This window comes from Bidens hawaiensis, unplaced genomic scaffold (assembly GCF_021521415.1).
Source record: "Bidens hawaiensis isolate Kalapana, Puna unplaced genomic scaffold, B.hawaiensis_p1.1 tig00008096_1, whole genome shotgun sequence".
Taxonomy (NCBI): Eukaryota; Viridiplantae; Streptophyta; class Magnoliopsida; order Asterales; family Asteraceae; genus Bidens; species Bidens hawaiensis.
In genome coordinates this window covers 361,057-382,947 of record NW_027491573.1, presented here as the reverse complement: position 1 = coordinate 382,947, position 21,891 = coordinate 361,057, and the positions used below count along the sequence as shown (strand labels likewise).

At 36.6% G+C, this 21,891-nt stretch overlaps 2 protein-coding genes and 1 pseudogene across 2 annotated transcripts; 1 reads left to right on the top strand and 2 right to left on the bottom strand.

The window, feature by feature from the left end:
• Window positions 1-2,097: 2,097 nt before the first annotated feature.
• LOC143636962 (3-oxoacyl-[acyl-carrier-protein] synthase I, chloroplastic-like) lies at window positions 2,098-4,879 on the bottom strand. The gene is made up of 7 exons (XM_077104430.1): window positions 3,997-4,879; window positions 3,497-3,928; window positions 3,217-3,390; window positions 3,031-3,144; window positions 2,855-2,956; window positions 2,719-2,785; window positions 2,098-2,631 (listed from the first exon to the last, which is right to left on the bottom strand). The coding sequence occupies exons 1-7, from the start codon at window positions 4,513-4,515 to the stop codon at window positions 2,564-2,566; spliced, it is 1,476 nt and encodes a 491-aa protein (XP_076960545.1). The 5' UTR covers window positions 4,516-4,879; the 3' UTR covers window positions 2,098-2,563.
• Window positions 4,880-9,841: 4,962 nt separating this feature from the next.
• Window positions 9,842-12,137, top strand: LOC143637012 (3-oxoacyl-[acyl-carrier-protein] synthase I, chloroplastic-like). The gene is made up of 7 exons (XM_077104476.1): window positions 9,842-10,297; window positions 10,366-10,797; window positions 10,880-11,053; window positions 11,145-11,258; window positions 11,334-11,435; window positions 11,576-11,642; window positions 11,731-12,137. The coding sequence occupies exons 1-7, from the start codon at window positions 9,848-9,850 to the stop codon at window positions 11,796-11,798; spliced, it is 1,407 nt and encodes a 468-aa protein (XP_076960591.1). The 5' UTR covers window positions 9,842-9,847; the 3' UTR covers window positions 11,799-12,137.
• Window positions 12,138-19,186: 7,049 nt separating this feature from the next.
• LOC143636960 (3-oxoacyl-[acyl-carrier-protein] synthase I, chloroplastic-like) lies at window positions 19,187-21,488 on the bottom strand (annotated as a pseudogene).
• Between the last annotated feature and the right edge of the window lie 403 nt (window positions 21,489-21,891).

Below are 21,891 nucleotides of genomic sequence, written 5' to 3'. Positions count from 1 at the left end.
TAGAACTCACTCAGCGTAGCTGACTTTTAGTATGCACGCAGGTGAATAGATTGAGGGAGTTAGCTTGAGGGAGACATGCACATGGCAGGATTGGACGAGGCTGGAATATGAAGATTTTGTCATGATGTTTTATTTCTACATTTTACGTTATATTTTTAAAGACAAGTTATAGATGATTGTAACGAATGGTTGACTATTTAATTTTCCGCGAATGTTTTTAATTAACTATGATATTTAAAATTGCGTTTATTAGTAATCTAACATACAAATGTGAGGCACCGGTAATGGGGCCTTACAATTATACCTAAGAATATACTTGGTTTTAAAACTAAAAGTTTATTCGGGTTGACACGAAACACATAAATTAGACCCGAGAACCAACCCGAATTACTTCAGTTGGGTTAGGGTTAGTCTTTTCTTGGGTTCGGGTTTTTCAGATCGGGTTAGTTCGGAGTCGGGTACATGTTTTCTAGGGTAGAGTTTCGGTTAAAACAGATAGCCCTACGTATCATTAGAACAGACATTGATGATGATCACTATGGATGATAGTGAAAATGTTCTATTAAATGAGGGTTAAGAACATGCTACAACATAGGAAAATATATGGTACTTAGACAATGGTGCAAGTTATCACATGACTGGAGTGAGGCGTCACTTCAAGGAGATTGATGAGGAAAAGGTTCTATATTATTCGAATGTAAGAATCAAGAACAAAGGATCATATTCGACGGAATCTCTAAAACAATATATTAAGCCTAGGGCAACTAACGGAGATCCGGTGCAAAGTGATCATGGAAGGAAATCGTTTGTTACTATATGATAACATGAGGAACATGTTATTAAAGGTAGAAAGGTCAAATAACAAGTTATACAATGTTAAGTTGAAGATAGGAACACCCGTACGTCTTCTATCAAACACAAATGATGAGGCACGGTTGTGGCATGCATCGGGTCATTTGAACTTTGATTCACTCAAAGATATGACTTGGAAGAAGATGGTTCAAGGAATTCCAGATGTCAAGCATATGAGATAGATTTGTGATGCTTGTGTAATAAGAAAGCACAATAGAGATCCATTTCCAAATAAGGCTAAGTTCAGGTCTTTAGAACCTTTGAACTTGGTGTATGGAGATCTTTGTGGTCCTATATCCCCACCAAGTGGTCATAAGACAATTAGTCTAAAGTGGGTGTTCAAGACAAAGAAGGATGTCAAAGAAAACATTGTGAAATACAAGGCAAGGCCACTAGCAAAAGCTTATGTTCAAGAACATGGAGTAAATTTCGATGAAGTATTCACACCAGTTGCTCATATCGAGACTATTCAATTAATCTTAGCCTTGGAAGGCTATCATGGGTGGTAAGTACGTCATCTGGATGTAAATAAGTCAGCATTCTTGAATTGAGAATTGAAAGAAGAGGTCTATGTTTCGCAACTTGAGGGTTTCATAGAACCTAAGAATGCGGGAAAGGTATGCAAGCTCGCTAAAGCGTTGCATGGGCCGAGGCAAGCTGGATTCTGAATCTGCTCAAAGATCTACATGTATATGTTTCATTACCTGTAACTTTATGTTGTGATAACAGTGTTGCTATAGCTATAGCAGGAAATCCTGTTTTCCATGATAGAACCAAACTTTTTGAAATAGATTTGCATTTTATTATGGACAAGTTTTCAGTAGGAAATGCCAAAATAATTAAAATTGGTACTAATGAACATATAGCAGATTTGTTTTACAAAAGGGTCGAGTATCACTCGACATAATGTTTTGAGTGTCAAATTGGTTTAATTGATATGTTTGTAACATCAAATTGAGAGGGGTTGTTGAAATGATAATGTTTTTATATTTTCAATTTTATGTTGCTAGTATAAGTTGTTTATATTTGTTTTGTATGTTGATGATTTGGTTCTGGTTTGTTATTATTGCAAATAAATGGGCCAGCTGGCATTCTGTTGGGCTGAAGCTGTAAGGATTCAAGTCAAAGGCCCGGCAGATGAGTTGGTTGCTGGTTATAAAAGAGGGCTAGCACATGAAGTCAGGGTTAATCACGTTTTATATCCTTTTTCTGTTTTGTAAAACCTTTTCAAGATATTGTTACTATTCAGGTTCTGTAATTTCACTCAAATTGTGTCAAATCTTCTTGTTAGTTTCTTACGTGTTGAATTGTAAGAATCAGTTTGTGTGTAAACTGATTCGGAATAGGTAGGATCTTTGTTTTTGTTCTTTTTTGTGAGAGAGATCTCATAATCAAGTTGTAGTAATGCTTGTATGTTTTGACATTATTTTAATAATAATAAATAAAACCTAATCGTTTTCTTTGATTTGTCACTTAGCAGACATTTTCGGCTTGTTGCGAAAGTTATATTTAGGTGAACTATTTTTGGTGCATGCGCGCGTTACCAATTCTTTGTCTTCTGGTTTGTTCCATTGATACTTGTGAGGATGTTTTATATTTTGTAATCATATATTTTCAAAAAATGGTATTATTTGTTTCCTACAAAATAAAGATATTATTTTTTATCTCTTTCATAAAAGTACACATTCGTAAAACATATTTTGAGATACAATCAAGGTTTGAATGCAGAGAATGCTACAACAGAGTTTTGTCCTCCAAAACCAAATGAATTTGAAATTGCTGCACATCAAAAAGTTGAAACTCAGTAAGTGCACGTCATAGATTAAGACAATCCAAAAATGGACATCGAAATGAAAACAAACTCACCAACGTTGATTTCATGTTCTTGCTTAAGATTTGCAACGGTGTCGAATTCTACTTCAGGAACAAGGTTCTATTTTGGGATAAAAACATGAAAATTTAATAATGAAGAAGAAATTATTGGATTGCATATATTACTTACAAATTGATTAATTGTTGGGTGTAACCATCCTGTTTGAATTGCTTTAATTGTAGCAATGGCTTCCATTGCTCCAGATGCTCCAAATGCATGTCCAATCATAGACTGAAAAAGTACACCGAACATACTTGTCAAAACGTGGTTTATATTGTGGAGAAAACATGTAGGGTGTTCTTCACCTTGGTGGCATTAACTTTAATTCCTGAGCTATTCTTGAACACATTATTTAGAGCAGTCATCTCAGCAAGATCACCCAGCTTTGTAGAAGTTGCATGTGCATTGATGTAATTTACCTGTCACAATGATATGGATGACTTTTTGGCCGATCGAATTGATAAGATTACACCAATATGAATGCTAAGTACCTCCTCTACTGACACACCGGCATTCAATAGACAGATTTGAATACAAGATGTAACCCCGAAAGAATCAGGTCGTGGACTAGTTATATGATATGCATCACAATTTACTGAACCCCCTAACAATTCAGCAATTATTGGTGCATCTCTTTTCATTGCATGTTCTAAACTCTCCATCACCTACAAACAAACCAAACCAAACCAAACCAAACATAAACATCAAAAATATAACAAACTACATATTGTTGATCAACATTTTTTTAGTCTAAATGGGCGACGATGTTACCAAAATGCCAACCCCTTCGCCCAAGACGAAGCCATCTCTATCTTGGTCCCAGGGTCTAGAAGCAGTCTGTGGATCATTGTTTCTTTGAGATACTGCGTTACACGCAATGAGACCTCCCAACGTGGTCGGATTCATAGAAGCTTCTACACCTCCGGCAATCATCAAATCAGCGATCCCATCACGGATATGATTTGCGGCAGCACATAAGCTATGATTGGATGATGCACAAGCAGTTGAAATGGAGTAGACTGATCCCCTAAACCCAAGATCTATAGCAAGAAGGCCAGGGCCCATATTTGGGAGTGTATATAGTGTGATAAATGGTGACACTCTTTTATAACCTTCTTCTTTTAGAGACTCCACCCCTTTGGAAAATTTCGTTGACCCTCCTATTCCTGTTCCAACAAGCACACCGGCACACACTTTATCAATCTACATACAAACATAAAGAAATCTTACACAAATTTTAAGGTACATTAATCAAGGAATTAATGACATACCTTGGAGAGTTCATCGACACCAAGAGCAGCATCTTCAAGTGCTTTTTTTCCCGCGACAATGCAATACTTTTGAAAATCGTCCAGTCTTGGGTCTTGCCTGGGATTAATATATCCAGTTGAATCGAAGTCACGAATCTGACACCCGAATCGGGTTGGAAATTCTGAAACATCGAATCGATCAATTGGCCCAACCCCATTCTCCCCTTGCAAGAGTCTTTGGTAGAAGGTATCAACGTCGTTACCAAACACAGAGACAACTCCCATACCCGTGATAACAACACGCTTTTTTGGATCTTTCTCACGTTTAGGGGAAGTGGCAGAAATGTGGGGAGGTAACACGCGACAACATTTAATGGTGGTGTGTGGTGGTGATTTTACAAACACGGGCAATTTGTACTTGCGGCGTGGGTTAAGAGTAACTGCCAAGAGAGGTGCGTGCTGGAGACGAGCTTGTGTTCCCATGACTGTCATGAGTAATACGAATAGGCTTGCTTGTGTCATACGTGTATATGCATGCATATTTATACAATAATTTAGTGTTAGTTAATACTCTTCCCAGCGTATTGATATTTCATACCTAATTTTGTTCTCTACTTTATGGTCATGTTTATTTAAGGCATATTTATGGGCTGCAATTATTCTTAAAAGTTAGGTGGCCAGCCCGCCACCATATGGCCAGTTGGTATTTCAACTCCAAATCCTAGATTCTATATGAACTTTGAACTTTTAAACTCTATACACTAAAACATTTACTAAACCAGAGATGCGGGACCAATCAATTTTGTGAGCTACCTCTTAACACATATTCCAAAGTTAATTTGTAGATGTGGGCTCATTTTTTTGGAACAATCTTTGCCAGATACTTAAATTCGTGTTCCATTGGACATACTTTTGATTATATATTTTTATAGCTTAACAAAACGAGCGGAAGAACATATGAGGTAATCTCTATGGCTGCAGCCAACCGACCAGATTTACTCTTCTTCCTTCTTTCAATTTGGTCGTTTTAATCTGAACTATACTGATCTGTTTCCAATTGATTGCCCTCCGATCTTCAGTTTGCCTATGATTCATCATTTTCGACAACAATCACAAACACTAGTCTTAATGCAACACAGAATGAAAAAAGATTGAAAACGAACTTTGAATGTGATTAAACGTGATAGTGATAACTATAGCTAGCTCGTAGAAAGTCTTACCTGCAGCCGAGAAAGAAGATAAGCTCCATACCCCTTTAAGAGTTTGAGCTGTCCGTCAGGACCTGGATTGGTCGAGAAGTCTCCATTTTGTATTTCAACATACTTCTTTTCCTAAGAATAAAATTGATTATTATGATAACATATGTATGTGGTCTAAAAGTAGAATACGAAATGTATGTGGCCTAAAAGTAGAATGCGAAATACACAAAACACTAAACCGTCATGGTACAGTTTCCTTTGGTGAACAGGCAAGGTGAAGTTTTTTTAACAAAATTTCTTACATATAAATTATTTTTCTAGTAAGCATATTATATTTGATCAATGCTTTACTTGATTTTGAGTTGTTAGGCCAACATCTCTAGTTTCATTTGCAATTAGTAGACACAAGCTTTAGATATGCGTATGCGGAGGCGGCTGTGGCAGTGGCACTATACCAAAATGATATAACTGTATAGGTGTCAATAGTGTGATTGTGTCCGGTTGAACTGTTCAATCCAAACACAATCCATATATTTATTGGTTTTGTGCCTGACACTTGAAATCGGGTCGTGCTTAGGGTCGACTTGACTCATGCTCATTGTAAGGCCCGGTTTTGGTTGTTGAGTCTTTCGTATTTGTAATTAGTTTATTTACGGTTTTAGATCATTTACGTTTATATGTATTGGGCCCGAGGCCTTTGTATTTGGAGCCAATTGGGCATTATCAATGAAGAGTGTATGATAATACACACACTATATAAAGTGTGTGTATAGAATACACAACCAACCTTTGCACAAATTATTATCCAAGTCCTTACAAACTCTCTCAACTCCCTTTCTTCCTTCCAAGTTTCGGTTTTTTCTTACACACATACAAGATCCGAGATCTCTGTCCAACTAGTTGTTTCCGCCAACTAGTTGTGAGGTTGATCCAAGAACGACTAGTACTTAGTTTGTTTTGTTGTTTGATCCGGTTTCGGGACCTACACTCATTTATGCATGAGTAATACTTAATGACTTATTAGCGTTACTACAAACAATTCAGATTGAATAACTTGGTGTCATAGTTATCTTTTATTTATTATTAAATAAATTAGAAGTCTAGTTTAATTATGTTTCCTAGTTTGAGTAGTATTAGAATTGTGGGAGTTATATAAACCCATCATTAGTTTTCTTTTGGTAGAGGAGAGAAAAGTAGAGAGAGTAGAAAGTATTTGTTCTTATTTCTTATTAATTAAAAGAGTCGCATAAACGTTTTATGCAAAATCGTGTTTGGTGTTTTTGATTCACTTGTCTAAGGTTTAACAAGTGGTATCAGAGCCTAACGATTCAGGCTCGTGTTTCCGATTCGTGGCTAGTCTTGATTGTGGTAGAAGTTTTGATCAAAGACATAAGAGGCCAAAAAACCAATCATGGTCAAGAAACGGTTCAAGATCGTTACGAGCAGAAGACAGAGGCTAGTTGAAGATTGTTCTGGAGCCATCCGCAGGTTTGACATTACCCGTAGTTCAAACGAAAATTCTTCTTCTGTGCGGGAGTTCCCGTGCGCTATTCCCAACAAGCCAAGATAAAATAATTATTCTTTTTGGTGTCATTCGTCATCAAGAAAATAGCAGTGACAGTAAATTTTTTATTTGAGTTTTGTTGGTCACCCAAGTCAACACAAAAGTCCATCTCAATTATTATTATTTTCGCAAGAAAAAGAATAAGCCTACTGTTCTTAAATTTAAGAGGAAGGAAGCAAAGCTTGGTGGATTAATTTGACTTTTACGAACATACGTCTCAAATTAATTCCAGTTGCTAAGCCTAATTAATTTTCGCAAACCGCGATAGAAACCAAGGGGTAACCGGTCGCAGTGAAGGAACGGATTAAAGCAAAAGGTTATCCAGAATCGCATAACCGAATCGATGGCAGAATTACAGGTCGTAGGAGGAATCAAGAAGTTGAACCAAAGCAACTATAAACAATGGTCAACGTGCATGAAGTCGTATCTTCAAGGTAAAAATCTTTGGCAGGTAACGAACGATACCGATACGAGACAACCCGCAAACGATATTAACGGTAGTATCGGAAAATGGCAGGTGAAAGCGGGCCGGGCGATGTTTATCATCAAGACAACGGTTGATGATGATGTTCTTGATCACATTCAAGATCTCGAATACCCAAAGCAAGCGTGGGATACGCTAGAGACCTTATTCACGAAAAAGAACGATGCTCGATTGCAACTAGTCGAAGGTGAGTTGATGACGATTTCTCAAGGTGATCTTCCTATTTCACAATATTTTCGTAAAGTGAAGAACTTATGTCGCGAGATTGGAGAACTCGATCCACAGTCTCGGGTTAGCGATGCTCGTATGAAGCGGATACTCATTCACGGTTTAAGGCCAGAGTATCGTAGCTTCGTTACCGCTATTCAAGGGTGGGCGACCCAACCGAGTATAACAGAGTTCGAGAATATTCTTGCCGGACAAGAAACCTTAGTGAAACAGTTAGCCGGTGTGTCGGTTAAAACCGAGAGTGAAGCCTTGTATGTCGGAAGGAAGGAGAAGTATCGGTTCTACAAAAATAAGAATCGTGATGGTGAGAAAGGCAAAGGTAAATATTGTGAGAACGAGAAACATGACCGACCCAAGAAGAGAGAATGGAATAGAAAGAGTCGGGTTGATAACTCTGAAGAAGTTTCATCGGACGAAGAGAACCGAGACAAGGAATCAAGGTACCAACCAAAACAGTTTCCGTTTAGGTGCTATAACTGTGGACAAAAGGGGCATATGGCAAAATACTGTCGAGAACCAATGGAGGAAGGTAATGCAGCTGTTGTTAGAGAAGAAGAACCGTGGGATGTGGAGGCTAATATGACCGAGGTTCAAGGAAAATACACAGTTGACACCGAATTCAAACCGAATCTGGTAGATGAATGGTTTGAAGAAGGCTCATGTTGGTAGACAAGTCAAGAAGTAGTGCCAGAGTCGAGTCCGTTAAAGGTAACCATGGAACCATCTATTGTTATTTTGAATCTAGATGATGAGGAAATCATGGTTGAAGTAGAAAATACGGTTGATCAAGACGTAACTGTGACATTAACCGAACAAGACGAGAAAGAAACCGTGCTGGATGAAGTGCACGAGGAGGTAGTTTCGTCTCATGTTACGGGTTATCATGGTGGAACAGAAAAGGTTGAAGATCAACAAACCAACAAAGTTGATGTTGGAGTTTGCATGAGGTTCATGCAAAGTTCGGGTGATCTGAATGAACGAACGAATGAAGGAGTTAAGTTCGAGAGGGAGCATGCATCAAGTGAAGATGGAAGAATTGCTTTGAGTACCATGATAGTTGGTCATGGAGTTGAGAAAGCAAAAGTTGTTTCCCATCTGAAAACGGGTGATGCAGTTATAAATAATGGTAATCTCGAAACTAGCTCAATTGATAACAGGAAAAAGAAACCCGATGGTAGGGTTATGAAGTTGAATCCAAGGATCAAGCTCAAAGAGGTGCGAGATTTACAAAGTGTGAAAGATCTTGGAGGAACAATGAAAGTTGGTATTGAGAGGGAGTGTAAAACTTGGAGCAACACCAACTTGAAGGACCCGAATGGTTAATACGAAAAGTACAAGGGTGGTACGGAAGATCTCAAGGGGCGGTCTGGTGGAGATCCAAAGTTCAGGGACCAAGTTGAATAACTTGGTGTCATAGTTATCTTTTATTTATTATTAAATAAATTAGAAGTCTAGTTTAATTATGTTTCCTAGTTTGAGTAGGATTAGAATTGTGGGAGTTATATAAACCCATCATTAGTTTTCTTTTGGTAGAGTAGAGAAAAGTAGAGAGAGTAGAAAGTATTTGTTCTTATTTCTTATTAATTAAAAGAGTCGCATAAACGTTTTATGCAAAATCGTGTTTGGTGTTCTTGATTCACTTGTCTAAGGTTTAACATGTTGTTGATATCCTTTCAGTTGTTTATATTTTTTGTCTTCAATTCCTGGTTAACAAACATTGTTTAATACATTTAGCTTGTCACCTAAGGAAGCTAATGAGAAAATGGAGTTGGAATAAACGAATTATGTTATAAGGAAAGAGATGAAAAACATATTAAGACACAAAATTAATTTATTTTTTCAGAAATAACAGCCAGATGGAAAATTTTTACAAAAATACTACACTTTTAATCTTATCAAATTTTAAACAACCTCCTCCAAAAACCAATTAAGAACACCGGCCTTATATAATTCATGCATGACCTATTGATCTATTGATATATGGTGTTTGTCCCTCTAAAAGTGAATTGATGAGTTTAAATCCTTACAAATACAAGGTTAGGGAGATTTTATGAAACAATTTGTTGAAAAAAAAGAACATCTTATATAACGTTTAAGGAATGAATGTGTTAAGTCATTAATAAAACTAGTCGTTTATCATAAGCGTTGTGTTCGGATATACTGACCCATTAATCAAAACAGGTTATTAAGTCCCCCAAAGCTAATTGCTTCGGTCTCATGTGATAAATTGTTTGGCGTGTAGGGAGCTTTAAATTTTAAAGGTGGTACCGTGTGTATTATATGGTGGCAGACCGGCTGCCTAACTTTAAATAAATAGTCCATAAATATAGATATATTAAATAAACTTTGCATAAAGCAGACAAGAAATTAGGTAGAAAACGTAACCAAATCATAGAAATGGGAACTCAAGCTCATTTCCATTACACAACTCTATTTGGCTCTCCACTACAGAAAAGCAAATCGCCCACAATTGTAAAACCAACACGGATCACCCCCACACGTCGCCACGTATTACGTTCTCACATTTCTACGACTGCCCCTAAACGAGAGAAAGATGCCACAAAGCGGGTTGTTATTACAGGTATGGGAGTCGTCTCTGTGTTTGGAAATGACGTTGAAACCTTTTACCAAAGACTCTTAGCAGGAGAGAGTGGGGTTGGGCCAATAGCTCGATTTGATGTTTCAGAGTTTCCAACGCGCTTCGGTGGTCAGATTCGTGACTTCGAATCAAGCGGATATATTCATCCCAAACATGACCAAAGAATGGATGATTGTCAACGGAATTGCATTGTTGCAGGGAAAAAAGCTCTTGAAGATGCAGCTCTTGTTGGTCATGAACTCTCCAAGGTATACCATTGATTCCTTGTTTCATGAGTCAGAAATTTGTGCTACGATTTAATTATGATTGTGTGCAGATCGATAAAGAGCGTGCGGGTGTGGTTGTTGGAACGGGAATGGGAGGGACAACATTACTTTCTCATGGTATTGTGAGTTATATGGAGAGTGGTTATAAAAACATTTCACCATTTCTCTCTCAATATATTCAACCATGCATGGGCCCAGCCTTTCTTGCTATGGATCTTGGTTTTATGGGACCAGCGTACTCAATTTCAACTGCTTGTGCGACATCCAATTATTGCTTCTGTGCTGCCGCAAATCATAACCGTGAAGGGGTGGCTGATTTGATGATTGCTGGAGGAGTTGATGCTTGCTTTAATCCGGTCACATTTGGAGGTTTCATTGCTTGTAAAGCATTATCACAAAGAAACGATGATCCCCAGACTGCTTCCAGACCCTGGGACCAAGATAGAGATGGCTTTGTCATGAGCGAAGGGGCTGGCGTTTTGGTAACATCTCCACCCGTATAGATTAGAACATGCAATGTGTAGTTTTCTTATATATTCATAAATATCTTTGGTTTGTTTGTAGGTGATGGAGAGTTTACAACATGCAATGAAAAGGGGTGCACCAATAATTGCTGAATACTTGGGAGGTGCCATAAATTGTGATGCATATCATATAACTGAACCGCGACCAGATACCTTTGGGATTACATCTTGTATTCAAAGTAGCCTACTGAATGCTGGTGTATCAATAGAGGAGGTACTTAACAGCTACTTTTTTACTTTAACTATATTGATCTAGCCAGAAAATCATGGATTATATATCTTCTTGAAGTTAATTTTGTTGGCAGGTAAATTACATTAATGCACATGCAACTTCTACCCCGATTGGTGATCTTGCAGAAATAAAGGCTCTAAAGAATGTATTTAAGAATAGCACAGGAATCAAAATCAACGCCACCAAGGTAAAGAACATCCACTACATGGTTTCTCTATACTATGAACTGCATGTTTTACAGTATTTGCGTTGTATTTTTCAGTCAATGATCGGACACTCACTTGCAGCTTGTGGAGGTATGGAATCCATTGCTACAATTAAAGCGATTCAAACAGGATGGTTGCACCCAACAATTAATCAATTCGTACGTAATATCTGCAAAACATTTTAATTGTACTGAGTTATAAAAAAATTGGGGCCCCAAGAAATTTCTTATTTCATTTGTATGGACTTTAAGCTGAATCGACTCCCTTGGTAACTTTGAAGTTTTCATCTGAATTGTAGAACATTGATCCTGAAGTGGCATTCGACACGGTCGCGAATCATAAGCAACAACATGAAGTCAACGTTGGTGAGCTTGTTTTTATTTCAATTCCCATTTTTGGATTTTCATAATCAATTAAGTTCCCCTATTGAATTTCAACTTCTTTGGTATGTAGCAATTTCAAATTCATTTGGTTTTGGTGGACACAATTCCATTGTAGCATTTTCGGCATTCAAACCTTGACGGTATCACAAGGATATATCTTTGATCAATGGAGCAACTTGTATTTAGAAAGTCTACATGTTTACTTCTATGGAGCATAACCTAGCTAATAAAGAAATGAAAGCCTTGATCATCTCTTGTTCCCGAATCAAAACACAAGTTCATCGTTCAAGTCACAATCTTGACCATAACATAACTCGTTCAACTCATATAAAAACGAACTGTGAATTGAACCTCTTGTCCAACTGAAATAAAATAGCACTCAATAGTGGTCAACCAAAACTTGTTGAATCAATTTAAAAAAAACCAACTTAAATTTTTTTTCTTGAATTCCTAATTTTGATATAGCCCCAACAAGTAAATTAAACTATTCTATCACTCAGAATAAAAACAACTCTTTTCGGTTTCTTTAGTTCAAAGTTAGCCATGGACAAAAAAAACCTCCACCAATTCTAGAACCTCCTTTTGAATTTAGAGTTCTTTATTCTTAAACTTTGTCTTCTAAGAAAAAATCCCTCCCTGTTAATCGTGCTTAAAATAATTACCTTTTACTTGGCTTTAATTTGCACTGATACAGAATCCCACTTCCAATGTGCTTTCTGCTTGACCTGCCTCACCATGAAACCACGGATCAGAGAACAACACAAACTCACACAGATTCTTTTCGAAGAACAAATTTTAGCCTTATTCCGGATCGCATCTTTGATCACGGCTTAATCGAACCCTCCTTATCGATTTCTTGAACTTGGCTTTGATACCCATTCAATAACGAATTGATATAACTCATCAAAACGTAAACACACAATAATTAATATTGAATAACTCTAAATATTATATAGAGGAAATATAACTCAAAAACCCTTATTACACATAACTCAGTAGTTACATCTCGTGTGTGTCTCTATTGTCTAACCACAACTAGGTTTATATAGACTAACCTAACTTGTTAATCAAAACATTATCAAATACAATAAAGCCCTAATTACAACCCCATAAATCCATTACATCATTAATGAATCCACGGGCCCAATAGGTCAACCCGATCACCTACACGTGACAGACCTATTAAGATGGAAATTACGTCTAACATATATAGTCTAGAGTCTAGTTAATTACATATTAGCCCCCTAAACTATTATTATGCAACACTTAACTCGCGTAATATATTTCTTTCTTCTTGATCTGTATCTAATTCGATATGCATCAATCTCATTAATACCAGTCTTACAATCCCCCTAGACTGATACTATCAAAACCTTCAAAGTCTTTGGTTTAACATAATCAGCAGCTTCAACATCAGCAATCGACGCCCTAAGAATCTCCCCCCTTATTGTTGCATAAAATAATATTAAACTTCAGATAGTCGTAAGGAATCAATCTTGAAAGAATAAATAACTTTGATAAAATGATCAGTTAAAAATAGTTGAAAACATTTATACAAAGTAAAATAAACAAACATAACTAATGAATCGTGTATGTCGACCTATGTATTGAACAAGTCAGTGACTGTATTTAAATATGACATTTTGATCTATTCAAGAAGTGAAGCTGCTTATTATCTTGATGAGGTATTGGAAATGTTGAGAAAGGAAAGGTTGTACGCCAAATGTGCCTTTTGGCTATGAGAGGTTCAATTTATTGGAAACATCATTAACCAGAGGGATGGTAGATCCCGCCAAGGTTGAAGAGGTAACGAACTTGATGGAACCAAGGATGCCAACCAAGCGAAATGATGGCAGATCTCGGTGGCGACCAGGACTTGGTGGTTTGTTTGGATGCCTCGTATCAAGGATTGTGATGTGTGCTTATGTAACGGCGAAAAGTGAATGCATCATAGCAATTGAAAGTTCTTGAAGTGAACTATTTGACTCATGATTTGAAAATTTCCTTTGAAGATATAGATAGTATGTGTAGGTCCCAAAACAACCACTCAAACGGATTTTGCACTTGATACATATTTCGAGACGGGTGTGGTATAAACAAACGATCGAACAAATAATATAAAGATAATATTGAACGACTCCGCAATCAGTAATAATAAAAGATTCATAACGTTAATCTAACCGATCCCACCCAAGGTGAGCTCCCCTTGGGTGGTTGTTTACACCATACAAACACACACATAAATATGACAAAAATTGCCCTATTTATAGCTAAACCACACAAATAAACTAGAAGATCTCCTGTTGAAGCTAAACGTGCGTGCCGAAGCTCTCGTTTCGTGTCGGTTTCCTAGTCGGCTTAAGTTATTCACTTGACCATAAAATATATAACGAGTTTTGCAATTTGATATCACAAGTCACAAATATTGGCCTTAACTTACAGTATCTTTATGGAACCAAGTGTAGGATATATCAGCAAGAGGCGTATTTCTTTGAGAAGAAAGATCTGAACATGAGACAATAACGTTCGTTGTAATTGATAAATTAAAGGACTACGATTGTGAGATAATGCATTATCCTGGAAAAGCTAATGTGGTCATGGCACATTGAGCCATATAGAAAGTTAGACCTAATAATAGTTAGTGGTAACGTTATATTTATAGAACATACTATAAAATCTCTACTAGAACCTTTGAAGGTGATGATACTAAAGAGGACCGAATGACCGGCCAATATGAGGTTTACTAGGAAACTCTCATGGAGTTAAGAAACAAAGTGGATATATGGTTACTTTGTTTCAGCAGTAGTTAAGAGAGTAAGTTTTGGACGAGGCACATAAGATTTGAAAATCAATTCACCCACGAACGAAAAAATGTACCCGGTCTTAAAGATTGATTATTGATGGCAAGGTATGAAGCATGAGGTGACTCAATATGTGAGAAAGTGCCTAACTTGTCTTCATGTTAAAGCCTTAGCATCAAAAGCTTTATGGAAATATTTAGCCCTGTTGGAATGGAACTGAGAGTACATCACCATGGACTTCATAACTAAGTTATCCCATATAGCTGACGGATGCAATACCATTCGGGTGATTGTGAACCGTTTAACAAAAGGTGGTCACTTCTGCCGATATGTGAGACTTTTACTTATAAAAAGCTAGCCAATACATTCAATCATTCATCAATGAGGTAGTAGTTCAACATGGTGAACCATCATCAATAGTATCCGACTAGGATACATGGTTCATGTCAAGGTTTTGGAAAATGTTTCAGGAAGCAATGGATACAAGATTAAACATTAACAGTATGCATCATCTTCAAACCAATCTAAGAGGACTATTTGTGACATATGGAATGGTGATGACGGTAGTCATTGCGCAGCGTGGCTGTATGATCTTACGAGACATATGGAATGATGATGACGAGAGTTATCGACCGGTGGGGTGCATGTTGTTTCATGACATATGGAATGCATATATATAATGTATGATATGATGAATGTTTTGGCTATGTGATGACGATAAGAGTATGAACGTTAGTTAGTCATAACTTGATATGATGTGCATGACACGGTATGAAGTTATATTTTGTTATGTTTGGTTACAAATGTTTAAACTAGAACTCACTAAACATAGCTCACTTTTAATATGCACATTAGGTTAATTGCAGATAGAGGACGTTGACTTGAAGTGTGTGAGCAGACTACCCAAGTTACAACTAGTACCCATTTATGAATTTTTGCTAAGACAATTTATGCTACTATAATAACTAATGACGTGTAATGTTTACATGATGTTATGTACTTTCCGATGCCATGATTTAATGAAAATTTTCATTTGAGAACTGTGTTTTGTAACTAAATTATGCAGTCGTTATGAGGTACCCTATTAGGTAGTATATAGTATAGGGGGGTAGGAGTAAATGTTAGGTAGTATATAGTATAGGGGTTAGGAGTTAAATGTGTATAAGTAGGAAGGGGTTAAATGTAACATTTGTAATACTCCAATTCGTTAAATAGACGAACAAGATACGTAATGAGTAGTGAATGATTTAGAGAGTTTCTCTCCCTCTTATCTGTGTTCTTCTTCTTTTTCTCCTATCTTTCACTCATAATCATTTGATTACCGTTTTGTATCGTAACAAGTGGTATCAGAGCTGCTCCATCCTTGGACGCTCTTGATCTTGAACCCTAATTACAATTTCCCCAAATTTTTGTGGATTCTCTGAAATTGGTCATTGTTTCGATCAATTTCATCTCAAATACAATCAAATACCAGTGATAAACATCAGTTCAATTTTTAGCAACAATTAGTCAATCCACGGTGGCCATTGATTCAATCAACAGTGGTGAATGGCATGGGCGATTAACTGAAGCAAATCAATCTACCAACCAGATTGATTAACATTAAAATTCGTTGGCAATTGAGGTCTACATCAAAATTGAATTAGGGCAACAACTTATTCTTGAAAGTAGCAATCCAAGGTCTGATGTTCTTAAGGAATTTCAGCAACAATCAGATTAGGCATTAGGATTAGCAGGTTCTTTGTCAACAATCAAATTAGGGAAACAACGGGTTCTTGGCAGCAATAATTGAAGGCAACAATCAAGGTAACAATGGTGTTCTTGTGTTCGTGTGGGGGTTTGATATGGGAAAACAAGGTTCATGTTTGTGCGACTCGTAGGTGTTCTTGCGGTTGGTTACAACACGAAGACAGGGGCCATTGTTGTGGTTACATACCGGATTATTCAAAACCACCAACTGATTGGGAACTTTACAGTGGTTATAGATGTGTTGATGAATGGATGGGATCATCAACATGGGGAAAACGAAATCCTCGCTTATTCGAAACCAAATATAAAAAAACAAGAATTCTAAATACTACTTCATCAATGGATGACATCAAGAACTTACAACATACATGTTCATTTCAAGACTATTGTAACTCATTTGATTTTCTCCTTACTAGAGTAGTTCTAAGTGAGGGTTATGCTATAAGTCTATTCGTGGAGGGTCTAAAACCTGAAATTAAGTGGTGGATTAAGTTGTTAAGACCAAAAACACTAGAGGAGGCATATGAAAAGGCAACAAACCAAGTTGATTTTCTTGATATTTTGAATAAAAATAAGGATTTGGATGTACCCACCAAGGATCATATCGATTCTTCTAAAGATGCACATATAGATGAGACTTTGAATCAAGATATGAATATCGAAATGGAAGTGGTTGATCAACAGATAAACATAAAGGAATCGGTTGTGGATCAAGAAAAAATAAATAGAAAGTCTGTTTCAATAGAGGTTCCAATTGATATGTCAGGAAATACATCTGATGCAGGAACGGTTGTGGACAGCCTACACAATGCAAGGTGTGAATTCGATGGGTTGAAGGATATTGTGAGCATTAGTGATCATGTTAGTCACACTTTCATAAAAGAAAATGTGGTTCCAGAATCTAATGATGAAAAGGATAATGAAAATGATATTAGTGGGCTTAAAAACGAAATCGATTCTGTAAAGCAAGATTGGACGAGTCAAGAAGGAATGAATAAATTCAATCTCAGTGATGCCTTGAATATATTTTCAAATGATTGAAATATGATATTTTTCAGAAAGTTTTTCACAGATTTGGTACATTAATTGCAAATATTTGTGATTAACTTCCCAAAATTCAATGCATATGGTCATGATTATATTCTTACTTGGCTAAGCAGAATGATCGTTAAATACAACCAAGTAATTCCGGAAAGATGGCTAGTTAAGTGGAAACAAAAGAATGAGTTACAAGAACTGCAGCTGCAAGAATCTCAAACAAAACCGCAGATTAATGCAAAAATGAAAAATGTGGATGGGAAAATTATAGAATTCTTATTATCTGCTCGGATGACAAAATCTTAAGAGTTGTCTCTCATTATAATCATGAAGGGGGTGGCGGGAAGAGTTTTACGTGCAGCTGCACATGTACACAAGCTTGGAAATCTTCCATGGTGGAAAGCAATTATAGTTGATAAAACACTTACTGCCAAAATAGTAATGTTTTGGGAAAGTGGGATTATGATGGCAGGAAGGCATCACCAAAATCCAAATGAATATAAAATGTCAAATGCTTGGAAATCAAAAGTTGATTATCAAAAGTCAACAATTAATAAAAATGTGAAAGTTAAAAGATGGGGAACAAGTTGTAAAAGTCAGTGGATAGATTGGAAAATCTACATATTCAGGAAACATTTATTTGATTTGGTTAACAAGTGAGATTGGTTTTTAAGTATTTGGCAGAAAGATAAAATTCAAGTGACGAATCTTGATGACAAATGGATGGCAGATTCAGATTTTATTACATACTCAAAGAGGAAAAGTTTCCTGATCCGTCACAAGTGACTCAACCTGCAAGTTTGTCACTGGGTGCAAAGTTGTACCAATTGGAGATTGCTTGGGTCTTCATAAGCAATGGATTGGATTCACTTTTCCATTAGCCTGGTCCTTGATTTTTTTTCTTTTCTCACCATTTGTGTGATACTGCTTAAACTTTGTTTTTTTTTCTTATTCTGATTTTTGAGGACAAAAATCTTTTGAGGGTGGAGTAATGTTAGGTAGTATATAGTATAGGGGGTTAGGAGTAAATGTTAGGTAGTATATAGTATAGGGGGTTAGGAGTTAAATGTGTATAAGTAGGAGGGGGTTAAATGTAACATTTGTAATACTCCAGTTCGTTAAATAGACGAACAATATACGTAATGAGTAGTGAATGATTTAGAGAGTTTCTCTCCCTCTTATCTGTGTTCTTCTTCTTCTTCTCCTATCTTTCACTAATGATCATTTGATTACCGTTTTGTATCGTAACTTACCCGATTTTGGGGCTTACAAAGAGAAAAGTATGGTCAAATCATATATTGCTATTTTCAGTAAAAGAAGAGAACCCTGTTGCAATCTCACCCTTGAAAGTTCATATATGACTGTTGAACCTTAGGTGGTGTTTTCTTATTGTCAATCTCGCAATGCACGGTTTATTCTCACCAGTTATATAATGTTTATGTAAAATGCAATTCTTCTTTTCCTGGTTTGTTGCATTGATATATACTTGTTAGAATGCTATAAATTTGTATACTATATTAAAATTAGCCGTTGGAGTGCATGCTTGTTTTATTTATTTTAATTTTGATTTCATATCTTAATTTAGATTGTCTTATATTTTATTTTCTCTTAATATTCCTTTAATTATTTAACCTAATAATTTATACTTTTATTTAGTTAATAATAAAAAACAAACGAACTGAACAATTGTCAATATCCTTTCACGCATATTAAGACATCTTTTTTGGCTTTTCTTTTGGTTGCATAGCGTGTGCACCGGTACTAATCGACTTTTTTCCGCCGCAATGCGCGGTTTAATCTCACTAGTTATATTATGTTTATGTAAAATGCATTTTACATCTTACTAAAATATGTTTTCTATAAATGTTAATATTTAAAACAATTATCATTATTTATTTCTTAAAAGCACATATTTGTACAAGATTCTTTGTGATACCATCAAGATTTGAATGCAGAGAATGCTACAACGGAATTGTGTCCGCCAAAACCAAATGAATTTGAAATCGCTGCATAACAAATAAATTGAATTCGGTAAGTGAACTTAACTGATTAAGAGAATCCAGAATTGGAGGTCAAATCGAAATCAAACTCACCAGCATTGATTTCATGTTGTTGCTTACGATTGGCAACAATGTCGAATTCAACTTCAGGTTCAAGGTTCTATAGTTGCGATAAAAACAAGAAACTTAGAAGAGGAAGAAAAAATTACATGCATCAGATATTACTTACAAATTGATTAATGGTTGGGTGCAACCATCCTGTTTGAATCGCTTTAATTGTGGCAATGGCTTCCATACCTCCACATGCTCCAAGTGTGTATCCAATCATGGACTGAAAAAATACTAGTCAATATGAGGTTCATATTGAGAAGAAAAGATGTTGGATGTTCTTCACCTTGGTGGCATTCATTTTGATTCGTGAGCTATCTTTGAATACATTCTTTAGAGCGGTTATCTCAGCTAGATCTCCAGCCTTGGTAGAATTTGCATGCGCATTGATGTAATTTACCTGCTAACATGACATCCATGACATTCTAGCGAGGTCAATAACGTCGAATATATTGAACTAGCTACCTTAGCATACTATAAATTTAAGTGTTGGTCATATTTTTTATTTAGTTGGTTATATGATTATGCAAGATAACTGTGTTTCATTTTAATTTGTGACACGCGACACGGTGTGATCAAGAAGAATTCCCCTCGATTACATCTTAATTTGCAATACATCCTAGTTATATGCATGCAATACATTCTTGATTAACATAAATGCTAATCTATTTGCAATCTATCTCGGTTAACATCATATGGTGAAGGGGGTTGACCGAGTATTAAGGGAACATGCATTGGATGTAGCATTATTAGCAGTAGAACTAGCTAGTGTTTTCTTTCTTTCTTTCTTTTTTTCTCATTTCCTATTTGTTTTGTTTTTGTGGATCGAACCAGAAAATCGCCCCATAAATTAACCCTCTGATTTCGAACAATTTAACCAATAAGATTATATGGATATGAGCATTGGATACCTCCTCTACTGACACACCAGCATTTAATAAGCTGCGTTGAATACAAGATGTAATCCCAAAGCTATCTGGTCGTGGACTTGTAATATGATATGCATCACAATTTATTGCACCTCCTAAGAATTCAGCAATTATTGACGCATCCCGTTTCATTGCATGATCTAAACTCTCCATCACCTGCAAACAAACCGTTGATAGATATCAAAATAGAAGAGAACAAGAAATCGTATAATCTACATGCATGGGTGTGAAAGTTACCAAAATGCCAGCCCCTTCGCCCAAGACAAAGCCATCTCTATCTTGGTCCCAGGGTCTGGAAGCAGTTTGGGGATTATTATTTCTTTGAGACAATATGTTTAACGCAACAAAACCTCCGAATGTGATCGGATTAAAAGGAGCTTCTACCCCTCCAGCAATCATCAAATCAGCCACCCCATCACGGATATGATTTGCAGCAGCACAAAAGGAATAATTGGATGACGCACAAGCAGTTGAAATGGAGTAGGTTGGTCCCATAAACCCAAGATCCATTGCTAGAAGGCCAGAGGCCATATTTGGGAGAGTATATAATGTCATAAATGGTGACACTTTTTTATAACCTCTTTCGTTTAAAGCTTCCAGACTTTCAAAAAATTCCGTAGACCCGCCTAGTCCTGTTCCAACAAGCACACCGGCACGCGATTTATTGACCTACACACAAACATAAAGAAATCTTACACAAAATTAAGAACACATGAACCATGGAACGAATGACGGTGTACCTTGGAGAGTTCAGCACCACCAATACCAGCATCTTCAAGTGCTTTTTTTCCTTGCGACAATGCAATACCTTTGACAATCATCCAGTCTTGGGTCTTGTTTGCGATTAATATATCCACTTGAATCAAAGTCATGTATCTGACAACCAAATTGCGTTGGAAATTTGGAAACATCGAATCGATCTATTGACCCTGCCCCGCTCTGTCCTGCTAAGAGTCTTTGGTAGAAGGTATCAACATCATTTCCAAACACAGAAACGACTCCCATACCCGTAATAACAATCCGTTTTTTGGCATCTTTCTCTCGTTTAGGGGCAGTGGCAGAAATATAAGGAAGTAACATGTGACGACGTCCGTTGGTGGTGTGTGCTGGTGATTTTAGGATTACATGCCATGAGTTTTTGTGAAGAGGGATACGCGTTGATGCCAAGAGAGGTGTGGGATGGAGACGAGCATGAGATCCCATGACTGTAATGTGTGGTATGGTCAGGCTGCTGTGTATGCATATTTATATAAGAATATTGTGTTTATTACTTAGTTTTTAAGGCATATTTATAGGCTACTGTGTTTCTTAGAGTTAGGCCGCCGGCCCGCCACCGTATATACACGGTACTTCTGCTCTAAATTCTAGATTCTATATGACATTTAAACTATATACACTAAAGAAAGACAATGAATGTCGGCCCAAACATCTTTGTTGGCTACCTCTTAACACACATATTCAAAGTTTGTGTTCGTCTATATCTATACTCTCTAATAAAAATAAGTTTTGCTACTTGTCACTCACATGTTAAAAAGCATCTGAGCTGCTAAAAAGCAACTGAAATGCTAAATGCAGAAGAAGTTCAAACAACCAGAAAAAGACCGCC

Excerpts from the sequence above, each read along its gene's own strand:
- LOC143637012 (XM_077104476.1), top strand. The coding sequence starts at position 9,848 with ATGGGAACTCAAGCTCATTTCCATTACACAACTCTATTTGGCTCTCCA. Across the intron at positions 10,298-10,365 it reads TTGGTCATGAACTCTCCAAG|ATCGATAAAGAGCGTGCGGG; the intron begins GTATACCATTGA and ends GATTGTGTGCAG. Across the intron at positions 11,643-11,730 it reads ACAACATGAAGTCAACGTTG|CAATTTCAAATTCATTTGGT; the intron begins GTGAGCTTGTTT and ends TTTGGTATGTAG.
- LOC143636962 (XM_077104430.1), bottom strand. The coding sequence starts at position 4,515 with ATGCATGCATATACACGTATGACACAAGCAAGCCTATTCGTATTACTC. Across the intron at positions 3,391-3,496 it reads GCGAAGGGGTTGGCATTTTG|GTGATGGAGAGTTTAGAACA; the intron begins GTAACATCGTCG and ends GTTTGTTTGTAG. Across the intron at positions 2,632-2,718 it reads AGAACATGAAATCAACGTTG|CAATTTCAAATTCATTTGGT; the intron begins GTGAGTTTGTTT and ends TTTGATGTGCAG.